We start from the raw sequence: 12367 nt of genomic DNA, 5'->3' as shown, positions 1-12367 counted from the left end.
CATTTCATCTCTAAGTTGCTGGTTCAAATTCAGCCTGTGGAAGTGGTGACCGAGACTTATTCCTATCTGATTGCCTAGTGGCTCATGTGAAATGCATTGCAGGTCTCGTTTGAGTTCCTAGCAGACAGGTATCTGTGACACATAAACCATCCTTACATTCAGAAACAGTTTCATCGGAGAAGCCAAGGGATTGAATGGGCCTTGAGGATCAAACTGCTGAAGTACCTTAGGGAGGCAGTTTGGGGTAGTTGGTCCTACAGCTGGCCATTCTGCATCTATTATGTGAATAAACAGCTTCAATTTATTTATTGTTGCCAGTCTGGCACCTTTCATTGGTGCTAACTGTACCTAGTTTATTTTTACAGAGTTATGACTGTCTCTGAGGAGCTTCTGACTAGCACTCGTGGACAAAATTCCTTCAAAACTGTTTTTCAATGGAAAATTGGGTTTTCTACTAAACAATTTTTGTTATGAAGAGTGTCTGTTTTCCATGAAATATTTCAATTTTCCATCGAAAAACCCCCAAACAGCTGAAAACTGAAATATTTTGATTTAGAAATCCTGCCACAGTGTCTCATGGGCAATGTTCCCTCTAATTTTTGACAGGCCATGTGCGCAAAAAATTTCTTCTGTGCAAATTGTTGTGCTTCTATGCAAATTTTTGTGTGTGCGGTGTTTCACCATGTGCATGGGGTTTAGGATCTGTGTGCACACACACATGTGCATAGCTTAGAGGGAACAGTGCTCATGGGAATTGTATTTTGGTCATCTAATGTCCTCCCCAGCTGGATTACATCTCCCATTGTACACCACAAACAAAGACTCTGATTATTAACCAATTCCCCTCACTAAGAGGGGACATTAAGAAGCATCCTGGGTGATGTAGTCAAACTAGAGAGCCCAACATATAAAGGATAATGGGAGATTGAGGCATCAGAACTACAACTCCCATAAATAAAGTGGGAGTATTTCCAAGTCAATTTTTTTGTTTTGTTTTCAGCCAAAGTATTTCAGCATTTGAATTTCTGCTGAAAATCAAAAATTTTTATGGAAAATTTAGACAAAAATTATTTCTTTTTTGTTTGTATTGAAATTGTCAGTGGAAAGAGTACCCCCTTTTTTTTACCAGCTCTACTTCTGAGTATTTCACATCCATGGAAACCAACAGGAAGTTGCTGGCCATTAGGGTTGTGGGAAGTGCCTTCACAGTACCTCTGTTCACACAACTGTCTGTTTGGGCAACAGAATGTAAAGCCACTTAAGTTTGGGATCTTCAGGAACTTGCTCTTTTGCCATTTCCTTATATTAAGCTGGGGAGTTTTAGATTGCATCTGGATGTTTTTTCTGTTTGTGTTTTCAAGCAGACATTTACAAGCTCCCTTCATGCAAACTCCCAGCAGCAGCAGACTGAGAGCAAAACCCTTCTGCTTGCTGGCCTCCTGGTTAGACCGCACAGACAGAATGTGCAGTGATATCCCAAATGAGAGAGTGCTTTTTACTGAGTTCTACTCAAAGTCTTAGTAGATGCTGCACTGAGCAGGTTCAGAAGGGATTATTGAATTGCATATCACTTTATTGCTATCCAGCCAATGTTTCTCAAACTTGTTCATGAATGTATTCCTCAGTGGGCACTTCCTACATCAGAGGTGGGCAAACTATGGCCTGCAGGCCACATCCGGCCTGTGGGACCATCCTGCCCAGCCCCTGAGCTCCTGGCCCAGGAGGCTTGCCCCCAACCCCTTCCCCGCTGCTCCTCCTCCCACACAACCATGCCGCTGCGCGGGCAGTGGGGCTGCAAGCTCCTGCTGCTCTGAGCGGCATGGTAAGGGAGTGGCAGCAGTGTGTGCAGCGGTGACAGGGTTGGGTAGTGGGTCCCAGGGGGCAGTCAGGGGACAGGGAGAAGGGGGAGGTTAGGGCTGGGAGGTCCCAGGGGGAAGTCGGGGAGAGGGTGGTTGGATGGGGTGGAGGTTCTGGGGTGGTCAAGGGTCGGGGAACAGCGAGGGTTGTATAGGGCATGGGAGTCCCAGGGGGCCTGTCAGGGGGCAGGGGTGTGGATAGGTGGGGGAAGTCAGGGGATAGGGAGCAGGGGAGATTGGATAGGGGGTGGGATCCTGGGGCGGGGTTTGGGGCGGGGGGGTCCCAGGAGGGGGCAGTTAGGGGACAAGGAGCAGGGGAGGTGGGATGGGTCGGGGGTTCTGAGGGGGACAGTCAGGAGGTGGGAAGTGGGAGGGGCGAATGGGGGCGGGGGCCAGGTTGTTTGGGGGGCACAGCTTTCCCCACCCAGCCCTCCATACAGTTTTGCAGCCTGATATGGCCCTACGGCCAAAAAGTTTGCCCACCCCTGTGCTACATGCTAAGTACCAAGCTCCAGGTGATCACTCTCCTTACAATGTGTGATGTGTATGATGTACACATTGTAAGGAGAGTGATCACTTTAGGTAAGTTATTACCAGCAGGAGAGTGGGGTGGGGGGAGAAAACCTTTTGAAGTGATAAACACCCATTTTATCAGGGTCTGTGTGTATAAAAACATCCTCACTGCATTTTCCACTTTTATGCATCCGATGAAGTGAGCTGTAGCTCACGAAAGCTTATGCTCAAATAAATTCGTTAGTCTCTAAGGTGCCACAAGTATTCCTTTTCTTTTATCTTGAGCAGTTTAGTATCATCTGCCAACTTTGCCACCTCACTGTTTACCCCTTTCTCCAGATCATTTATGAATAAGTTGAATAGGATCGGTCCTAGGACTGACCCTTGGGGAACAACACTAGTTACCCCTCTCCATTCTGAAAAGTTACCATTTATTCCTACCCTTTGTTCCCTGTCTTTTAACCAGTTCTCAATCCATGAAAGGATCTTCCCTCTTATCACATGACAACTTAATTTACATAAGAGCCTTTGGTGAGGGACCTTGTCAAAGACTTTCTGGAAATCTAAGTACACTATGTCCACTGGATCCCCCTTGTCCACATGTTTGTTGACCCTTTCAAAGAACTCTAATAGATTAGTACGAAATGATTTTCCTTTACAGAAACCATGTTGACTTTTGCCCAACAATTTATGTTCTTCTATGTGTCTGACAATTTTATTCTTTACTATTGTTTCAACTAATTTGCCCGATACTGACGTTAGACTTACCGGTCTGTAATTGCCAGGATCACCTCCAGAGCCCTTTTTAAATATTGGCATTACATTATTTATCTTCCAGTCGTTGGGTACAGTAGCTGATTTAAAGGACAGGTTACAAGCCATAGTTAATAGTTCCACAATTTCACATTTGAGTTCTTTCAGAACTCTTGGGTAAATGCCATCTGGTCCCGGTGACTTGTTACTGCTAAATTTCTCAATTAATTCCAAAACCTCCTGTAGTGACACTTCAATCTGTGACAATTCCTCAGATTTGTCACCTACAAAAGATGGCTCGGGTCTGGGAATCTCCCTAACATCCTCAGCTGTGAAGACTGAAGCAAAGAATTCATTTAGTTTCTCTGCAATGACTTTAAGTGCTCCTTTTGTATCTTGATCGTCCAGGGGCCCCACTGGTTGTTTAGCAGGCTTCCTGCTTCTGATGTACTTAAAAAACATTTTGGTATTACCTTTTGAGTTTTTGGCTAGCTGTTCTTCAAACTCCTTTTTGGCTTTTCTTATTACATTTTTACACTTAATTTGGCAGTGTTTGTGCTCCTTTCTATTTACCTCACTAGGATTTGACTTCCACTTTTTAAAAGATGCCTTTTTATCTCTCACTTCTTCTTTTACATGGTTGTTAAGCCACGGTGGCTCTTTTTTACTTCTTTTACTGTGTTTTTTAATTTGGGGTATACATTTAAGTTGAGCCTCTATTATGGTGTCTTTGAAAAGTGTCCATGCAGCTTGCAGGGATTTCACTCTAGTCACTGTACCTTTTAATTTCTGTTTAAATAACCTCCTCATTTTCGCATAGTTCCCCTTTCTGAAATTAAATGCCACAGTGTTGGGCTGTTGAGGTGTTCTTCCCACCACAGGAATGTTAAATGTTATTATAACACACTGCTTTCTTCTTCAGCTATAAACAGATTGTTATAACGGAAACCGATTTGCAGCCTTATAACAGATGCTACTGTGTGACCCTTATAATTATGTGTGCATTATTATTATTATTTATTAACTGACGTGCTGTTTAATTCATTGGAGAGTGGTGTTCTAGAAATCCTCAGATTCCTAGAATAAATATCACATATTGTCAAGAACTGATCCAAACCTCCCACCTCAAAAGAAATAGGTTGGCCTCCAAAATCCGCTTCCAAGATAAATGAGATACATATATTACAAATGGTAAAGTAAATATGCGCTCCATAACAATCCTGTTTCTCTTCTCAGGGCTATCTGCAGGTCACATCTCCAAAGTTGTTGTGGGAGACAATAAGCACCAATATTTTCTGGTAATTGGCCGAGCAGTGGATGAAGTTCGGTTGGCCCAAAACCTAGCAAAAGCAAGCGAGGTTATTCTATCGCCGAACTGCTGGGAACTCTGTAACAGGAGCATGATAGAAATAGAAAGAATTAAAGATCAAAGAGCTGTTAAGGTGGGCAATGTGGAGTGTGCAACAATGGTTCATAACCAGTGGAGTTCATATTGCCTTGTTATCTAGGTTGGGGTATGTTTACGTGCCTTATTGTCTTCTGCTGGATGCAATCTCACACGTATGCTTGTGTGTATATTTGTTATTGGGCCTCTATCCAATGGACCAGCTGGTCAGAGCGGGGCGAGAGGGATGGTGATGCGAAAGTTGAAAGTGGTGATGAAGTAAGAAGGCATAGTAGAATGTGGGAAATATCTTGTTCCCTGGAAACATGGGCTTAATTTTGGCTTCCTCTTGCCAGGAGTGGCTGGTCATTAGGGAATAAGGGGGGTAAGCCTGTTATACCAATAAAATAAAAACCAGCAGGATCTTATTAAAGGGAAAAAGGCAAAATACCACATTTATTGTGAATACAGAAAGAATTATAGTAAGTAGTTAGTTCATTCTATTCAATCTCATATTTATTCACACATTCATTCATACAAACAGACACACACACACACACAGAGGTTCTGCAAGGTTGTTATCATAGTTACCAGCCTTAGGGTTGCTCATGCCAAGCCACTGGCCAGGTGGCCTGGACATGAGGAGGGAGTAGGGCCTTGTCAGATGCTCATCTGATGCTCCTGGAAGTTGGTTTGCAGAATCAGACTCCCCAAAGTTCTCACTTTTTAGAGTCTATTTTTATAGGAATTTCTTCCTATGCCAGTCTGTGGGAATTGCTTCATCATGCTGTTGCTGAATCAATCAGCAGATAGCACATTCCTGAGGGCTCCGTGCTGCTAGATGTTATCTTGTTCTTTGGTTCTTCCATTCTTCAGGCTGTTAGGTGGATTCCAGTCTGCCCTCTGGGGGGTGGGGAGGGTGTCCTCTGGTTATTTCCACTTGACGCCTTCTTCAGCCGATGGACATTGGATTCTTAGGCTGGCACCTCCCTGATCATTCAGTTATTATCCACACCAAGCATCCATCCACATACATCCTCTATCTCTATTTTAATCACAATTGTTAATACAACAAAAGGGCGGGGAGTCTCTGGGTGCTGTTTCTGTTGTTGCAGAGTATTGCTTTGAGTCTCTCTCTGTGTGAATTGCTTTGAGAACAGACTCTGTCTTAGAATGTACTAACGCAATTAGCAGCTTGCAAGTTTCACACATAGAGGGAGAGAAACAGTACCAAAACCCAAGAGACCTCTTAATTAGTAATACCCTGGAATTTAAACTGTGGGGAATCAAACTCATTTGTGATTTTAATACAGAACTTCTTTTATATGATCCAACATAATCCCCCTTTTGACGCTAAGATTTATAATAGTCAATGTCACTTTCTATGTAGCCTATTCAAGAGAAGGTACTGTGAGGCAATTTGAGTTTGTGATTTCCAATTCATGCCACATACATGATCCTAGTGATGTATCTTTACTACAAGGTTCTGGGGCAAGAGGCAAGGTGAGGCACACCCACTTTTGAGGAGTCCATTCGATACAACCTTTAGTGTCCAATAGCTTCCCTCCCTCCCCAGCCCACTGGCTTGAGGTGCAGGGTAGCCAGAAGGATCCCATGTGTAATATGGGGAGTGGGTTAACCTTCAATACCTTTGCCTCCAGGGACTGTTGGTGTGCAATTTTGACAACAATTTCTCCCATTAACAAGTCTGGTTTTACAATACTGGAAATGTATTGCATCCATTCATATTGATAAGTGTCAAACAATGATCTCTTTCTTTGTTTTAACAAATGCCTCAAACCCTTAATATTTCCCAATATGACCCAGAACATTTTGTGTTCCAAAGTAGCTAATGCAAGTATCTGCATTTCAGTGCATCCCATAGCTATGGCTGTGTAGTTTCCTATTTCTAAATTTTTTTCTTATGCATAAGCCATGTGATAGTATTAAGCCATTACCAAAGTTTCCATCGGCCTTTTAGGTTACCCAGACCAATTTGGACCAAGTCTATATTGGCATGTACTTGTTTTTGTATCAGGCTGTCCTGTAGCTGGGACAGCTTAATTTATTTTTAATTACCTGCAGGTGTTTAGTATTTTTTTTTTTAAACACACAACAGTGTTAGCAACAAGACAAAACAGAAGACAAAACATAGAACACAAAACACAATTTCTATTGTGACAGTAGATTCATGGTATTGGGTTGCTCTTCAGCTGGCATCAGCTTTTCCTGATTTTCTGAAAGACAAAAAGAACATGTTTCTACCCCTTTTGGGGTGGCAGATTATTGCTTAAAATATTTCTTTTACAAATACCCTTGCTGATTGCAGGCAAAACAGAGGAATTGCCCCCACATTTTCCTGTTATTGTTCTATAGGCAGGCCAGGTTTCAATGGCTTTTATCTTTTAAGGGTTATGGGGAAATTATCCCACTGTTTAGTCATTAAATCCCTGAGTTTTCCTTCTTATACAGCAGACCAAGTTTACAATGTTTTTCCTGCTGTGTTAAGCTTTAAGTTTTATTTACAAGTAATAACTGTGAAGCATCATTACCATACGACCTTAAAGGGTTTTTCCAAAAATCATACACACTATTAAAATTATCTTGTTATCCCATGCCTTTTATTTAGACAATTTGTTTGCTGACCAGGTGTGTCCTTTATCTGCAGCTCCTTTGTGCTGCTAGTTCTTTCCTTCCTTTATCATTTAGATAATTTGCATTTTGTCAGACACTTCCTGAGACTATCTTAAAAGGGACACAATCAACTTTCACCAGAGTTTTGGTCACTTTTTAAACTTCTGCTTCCAAAACACACAGCAATCTAAAAAAAGAAAACCCAACTTATTGTGGCTCCCTTTTCCATTTGTGCCTTTTCCTCCTTTCATGAAGACAAGCAGAGGGAAGAATCCTTACATGCCTCCCACAACAACCAAATTGCTGCTGCATCTCTTTTGGCAGCACTAGAAGGTTTGTATATGAGGATATACTGAGCCAATCTATCCTCCAGGTCCGAAATAGTGCAGATATCAGCTAGGGTTGTTTAGTCCAAGGACTGTGCCCAAATTTTTGAAGGATTTGTTTAAAAGGTATAATTTTTTTAATAAAAGGTGAGGTTGGAGTTCCTTCTGACTCCATTCCTCCCTCTGGTACTGGCTTACCCTGTTTTCTTTTAAACATCTTAACATGGATATTTCAATCTCTTTGTCACTGCTGGTATTACTTAGAAAGTGACACAGCCTAGATTCTGAAATCATAGCTTAATCTATGCGTTTTTCCCCTGCTACCTTCTCGGAGGCCAGCAGGTCCCCTGCTACCTTCCCGGACGCCAGCAGGTCCGGTTAACCTATTTCTCCCTGCTACCTTCTCGGAGGCCAGCAGGTCCCCTGCTACCTTCCTGGAGGCCAGCAGGTCCGGTTAACCTATTTCTTCCTGCTACCTTCTCGGAGGCCAGCAGGTCCGGTTAACCTGTTCTTCCCTGCTACCTTCTCAGAGGCCAGCAGGTCCCCTGCTACCTTCCCGGAGGCCAGCAGATCCGGTTAAACCTATTTCTCCCTGCTACCTTCTCGGAGGCCAGCAGGTCCCCTGCTACCTTCCTGGAGGCCAGCAGGTCCGGTTAACCTATTTCTTCCTGCTACCTTCTCGGAGGCCAGCAGGTCCGGTTAACCTGTTCTTCCCTGCTACCTTCTCAGAGGCCAGCAGGTCCCCTGCTACCTTCCCGGAGGCCAGCAGATCCGGTTAAACCTATTTCCCACTACTACCTTCTCGGAGGCCAGCAGGTCCCCTGCTACCTTCCTGGAGGCCAGCAGGTCCGGTTAACCTATTTCTCCCTGCTACCTTCCCGGAGGCCAGCAGGTCCGGTTAACCTGTTCTTCCCTGCTACCTTCTCGGAGGCCAGCAGGTCCCCTACTACCTTCCTGGAGGCCAGCAGGTCTGGTTTAATCTGTTTTCCCTGCTACCTTCTCGGAGGCCAGCAGGTCCCCTACTACCTTCCCGGAGGCCAGCAGGTCTGGTTTAATCTAATAGAAATGCCTAGCTCAATAGAGCTGGCGGTGTGCACACCAATATTTACAATAACTGAGGTTTTTTACCAATATTCCCCCTTTCGCAATTCTCCACCAAAATGTTATACCAATAAAATAAAAACCAGCAGGATCTTATTAAAGGGGAAAAGGCAAAATACCACATTTATTGTGAATACAGAAAGAATCATAGTAAGCAGTTAGTTATAGTTATAACATTCCATTCAATCTCATATTTATTCATTCATACAAACACACACACACACACAGAGGTTCTGCACGGTTGTTATCATAGTTACCAGCCTTAGGGTTGCTCATGCCAAGCCACAGGCCAGGTGGCCTGGACATGAGGAGGGAGCAGGGCCTTGTCAGATGCTCATCTGATGCTCCTAGAAGTTGGTTTGCAGAATCAGACCCCCCAAAGTTCTCACTTTTTAGAGTCTATTTTCATAGGAATTTCTTCCTATGCCAGTCTGTGGGAATTGCTTCATCATGCTGTTGCTGAATCAATCAGCAGATAGCACATTCCTGAGGGCTCCGTGCTGCTAAATGTTATCTTGTTCTTTGGTTCTTCCATTCTTGAGGCTGTTGGGTGGATTCCAGTCTGCTCTCGGGGGGGGGGGGGGGGGGCAGGGGGGGGCGGGGGGTGTCCTCTGGTTATTTCCACTTGACGCCTTCTTCAGCCGATGGACATTGGATTCTTAGGCTGGCACCTCCCTGATCATTCAGTTATTATCCACACCAAGCATCCATCCACATACATCCTCTAGCTCTATTTTAATCACAATTGTTAATACAACAAAAGGGCGGGGAGTCTCTGGGTGCTGTTTCTGTTGTTGCAGAGTATTGCTTTGAATCTCTCTCTCTGTGAATTGCTTTGAGAACAGACTCTGTCTTAGAATGTACTAACGCAATTAGCTGCTTGCAAGTTCCACACACAGAGGGAGAGAAACAGTACCAAAAACCAAGAGACCTCTTAATTAGTAATACCCTGGAATTTAAACTATGGGGAATCAAACTCATTTGTGATTTTAATACAGAACTTCTTTAATATGATCCAACAAGCCCCACCAGTGATCTCAGACCTGGGTAGTGTAGGTGTTGTACTGCAGAGGACAGAGCCACAAAGCCAGAATTTGGGGCTCTTTATCCATGCTCCCTGCAGCCTCCAGCCCCTGCAAGAGACTCTGCAAGAGAAGGGATGCAAATGGCAGAGGGAGGAGGTGCAGAGCAGTGAATACCAGAGCTTTCTCAGCAGGGGGCAGGGTTCCGACCTGGGGGGCATCTGAGATTGGTGGTGGTGGGTGTCAGGTAGGAGGGGGAAGATTTTGGAGCCTGGGAATGGATTCACTAGAGCTGGAGGAGTGTGTGAGGGCATTCTGAGCCTGGGGCTATCTGGTGGCCAGGGCTCAGAGCTGAGGATGTGGGCCTGAGCTGTGGAGGCCTGTTAGGAAGAGGGCGGATCTCAGCCTGGGTGAAAAGGTGTGTTTGTGAGGCGTGTTTCTCAGCAGGTGGGGAGCTGAGGGAAGAGTTTGGGGGGAAGGTTGATGGAGTTGGTTTGTGACTGAGGGTGTAGGTGGATCAGTGACTGTGGAGGGGGCGGTCGGGGTGTGGTAGGGTACAGCTAGGTTGGAATGGGAGACATTAGAGCTAGGACAGAACAAGAAAGGGGTCACAGAGGGGTAAATACTGTTCTCACTTTCCTTACCTTTTCCTGTAAAAGGCCCCAAGTACTCATCCTGACAGGATAACACACAGTTCCCCTGACCCATCCCCCTCACCAACGCCGGTGTCCCCACTTTGAACTCTGAAAATACGACCAACCTGCCAAGGAGTGGAAGTGGGAGCATTGCTACCTGCAGCCCACCAGTTATTTTGAGCATCCCCCTCTTACGCCTTGCACTGGTTCTTGGAGAGCAGCTGTGAGGCTGGGGAGGAGAATCAGACTGTGGGCCTATTGTGATTTTAGTTAGTATCTTTCTGGAGGCACTGAGATAGTTCAGCGACAGACGTCATGAGAAGAAACTGGGCTTCATTCCTGCACCTGCATAGGAGTAAACCCGTTGAAATCATTGGGGCCAATCAGGTGCTTAAAGTTAAGCACGTATGTAAGCCTTTGCAGGATTGGTGGCTTGGACAGATACCCAGCAGGAGAAAGACTGTGGAACTGGAAGGCTCTGCAGCCAGCTTTGGAGGCTGCAGAATCACTTTGCTGCATTTGTTGGGAGCGTAGTCATTTGTTTTGCTCCAGCCAAAAAATCTTTGCTGATTACTGCTGTGTCCTCCATCCAGTTGACAGGGAGGTTGATGATGGAGGTGACAGTGAAGGATGGGAGTGCATTTTATTGAATAATTCTACACTAGGCTTGGGGAAGCGGACAGATGCCTTTAATTCTGTCTGCCTTCAGGCTAGATACATAAAGAACATCTCTGAGACTGAGTTTGACGAGTTCTTCTGGAAATGTACTGAATACCTACAGAACTACCCCACTGGTGAAAGTAACAGTGAGTCCCTCTTCCTTCTACTGCGCTGAACCCCAGGGAGACAGCAGGCAGAAATTCCTGTTTTCCGTCAGTGTAAATGTGAGAGGGTGAATGGACTGCACATGTGGGCCCCTGCCCTGTACCCCTTTGAGTTCCTGTGTACTCCTCCATTACCTGCCACTAAAATCCCGAGGCAGCCAGCTGAATTTCAACTCCCTCTCCCCCCTGCTGGCTTCAACCTGTGTGGACACCAGCAAGGGGTACACTGACTGTGGAGGAGAAGAGACCCTCTCCCTACCTTCTGGGTCAGCTCTATGGAGGCCCCTGGCTGGCAAGAAGAGATACTATAGGGACCCCTGCTCAGTGCCTACAGTCTTTCTGGGCGAGCAAGCTTTCAGTGGTGCTGATATAAGCACACAAGGAATTTTCTAATAAAAAACCCCAACTGTGCATAGGTGCCAACTCCGTGGGTGCACCAGGGCTGGAGCACCCATGGGGAAAAATGGTGGGTACTGCGCACTGACCAGCAGCCCACTTACCAGAACCTCCCACTCCCCCCAGTGCCTTCTGCCCACTCGTGGGCCTCACTGATCAGCGCCTCCCCCTCCCTCCCAGCGCCTACCACGGATCAGCTGTTTCGCTGTGTCAGGAGGTGCTGGGGGAGAGGGAGGAGGAGAAAGGGTGTAGTGTGCTCGGGGGAGGGGCAGAACTAGGCAGGGAAGGAGCAGGAAGGGGCAGGGAAGAGGCGGGGTGGGGCAGAGCAGGAGTGGGAAGAAGCAGGGCAAGGCTGGGGCCTTGGGGGAAGGGGTGAAGTGGGGGCGGGGCCTGCAGGGAGCCGGGGGGAGCACCCCCCGGCAGATTAGAAATTCAGCACCTATGCAACTGTGATTTGCATTTTCAAGATTGTAAGTGAAATAGGTTAGACAAGAATCTCCAGCCCCATCCAGGCACTGTCCAGTCCTCACTGGCAAAAGTCTGCCCTTGAGCAAAGCCAGGAATAAAACCTTACGCTTTAACCACAAGTCTTCCTTCTCCTATTTAAAGCACTAAATTTCCTCCCCTAGGTATCCTCAGAGAAACCTCCACATTGTCTCCTAATGATAAGCTGGAGAAGTCCCTCCGGAAGTTTGTGATGAGAAACATTCTGAAGAAGGTAGTGCAGTAACTTCATAGAATTTTGTTTTTTGGCGTGACGGTCTGTGCTTTACACAGCTAGAATTTTTCTGAGGTTCTGCTGATGCTCGATGTCTAGTTGGGAAGAGTCCAGCGAAGGGCAACAAAAATGATTAGGGAGCTGGGGCACATGATTTACAAGGAGAAGCTGAGGGAACTGGGGTTATTTAGTCTGCAGAAGAGTA

At 45.6% G+C, this 12367-nt stretch overlaps 1 protein-coding gene across 1 annotated transcript in view; it reads left to right on the top strand.

Moving 5' to 3' along the window:
• The window catches only part of ADCY10 (adenylate cyclase 10), a 103586-nt gene that overhangs the window by 37643 nt on the left and 53576 nt on the right, over positions 1 to 12367 (top strand). The window contains exons 7-9 of the mRNA XM_073358100.1: positions 4359 to 4564; positions 10934 to 11030; positions 12074 to 12162. Of these exons, the coding sequence (XP_073214201.1) occupies positions 4359 to 4564; positions 10934 to 11030; positions 12074 to 12162 (392 nt within the window). The remainder of the gene's footprint in view (positions 1 to 4358; positions 4565 to 10933; positions 11031 to 12073; positions 12163 to 12367) is intronic.

This window comes from Lepidochelys kempii, chromosome 8 (genome assembly GCF_965140265.1).
Source record: "Lepidochelys kempii isolate rLepKem1 chromosome 8, rLepKem1.hap2, whole genome shotgun sequence".
Taxonomy (NCBI): Eukaryota; Metazoa; Chordata; order Testudines; family Cheloniidae; genus Lepidochelys; species Lepidochelys kempii.
Note: the sequence above shows the minus strand (reverse complement) of the source record. Positions and strands in the feature narration are given on the sequence as shown.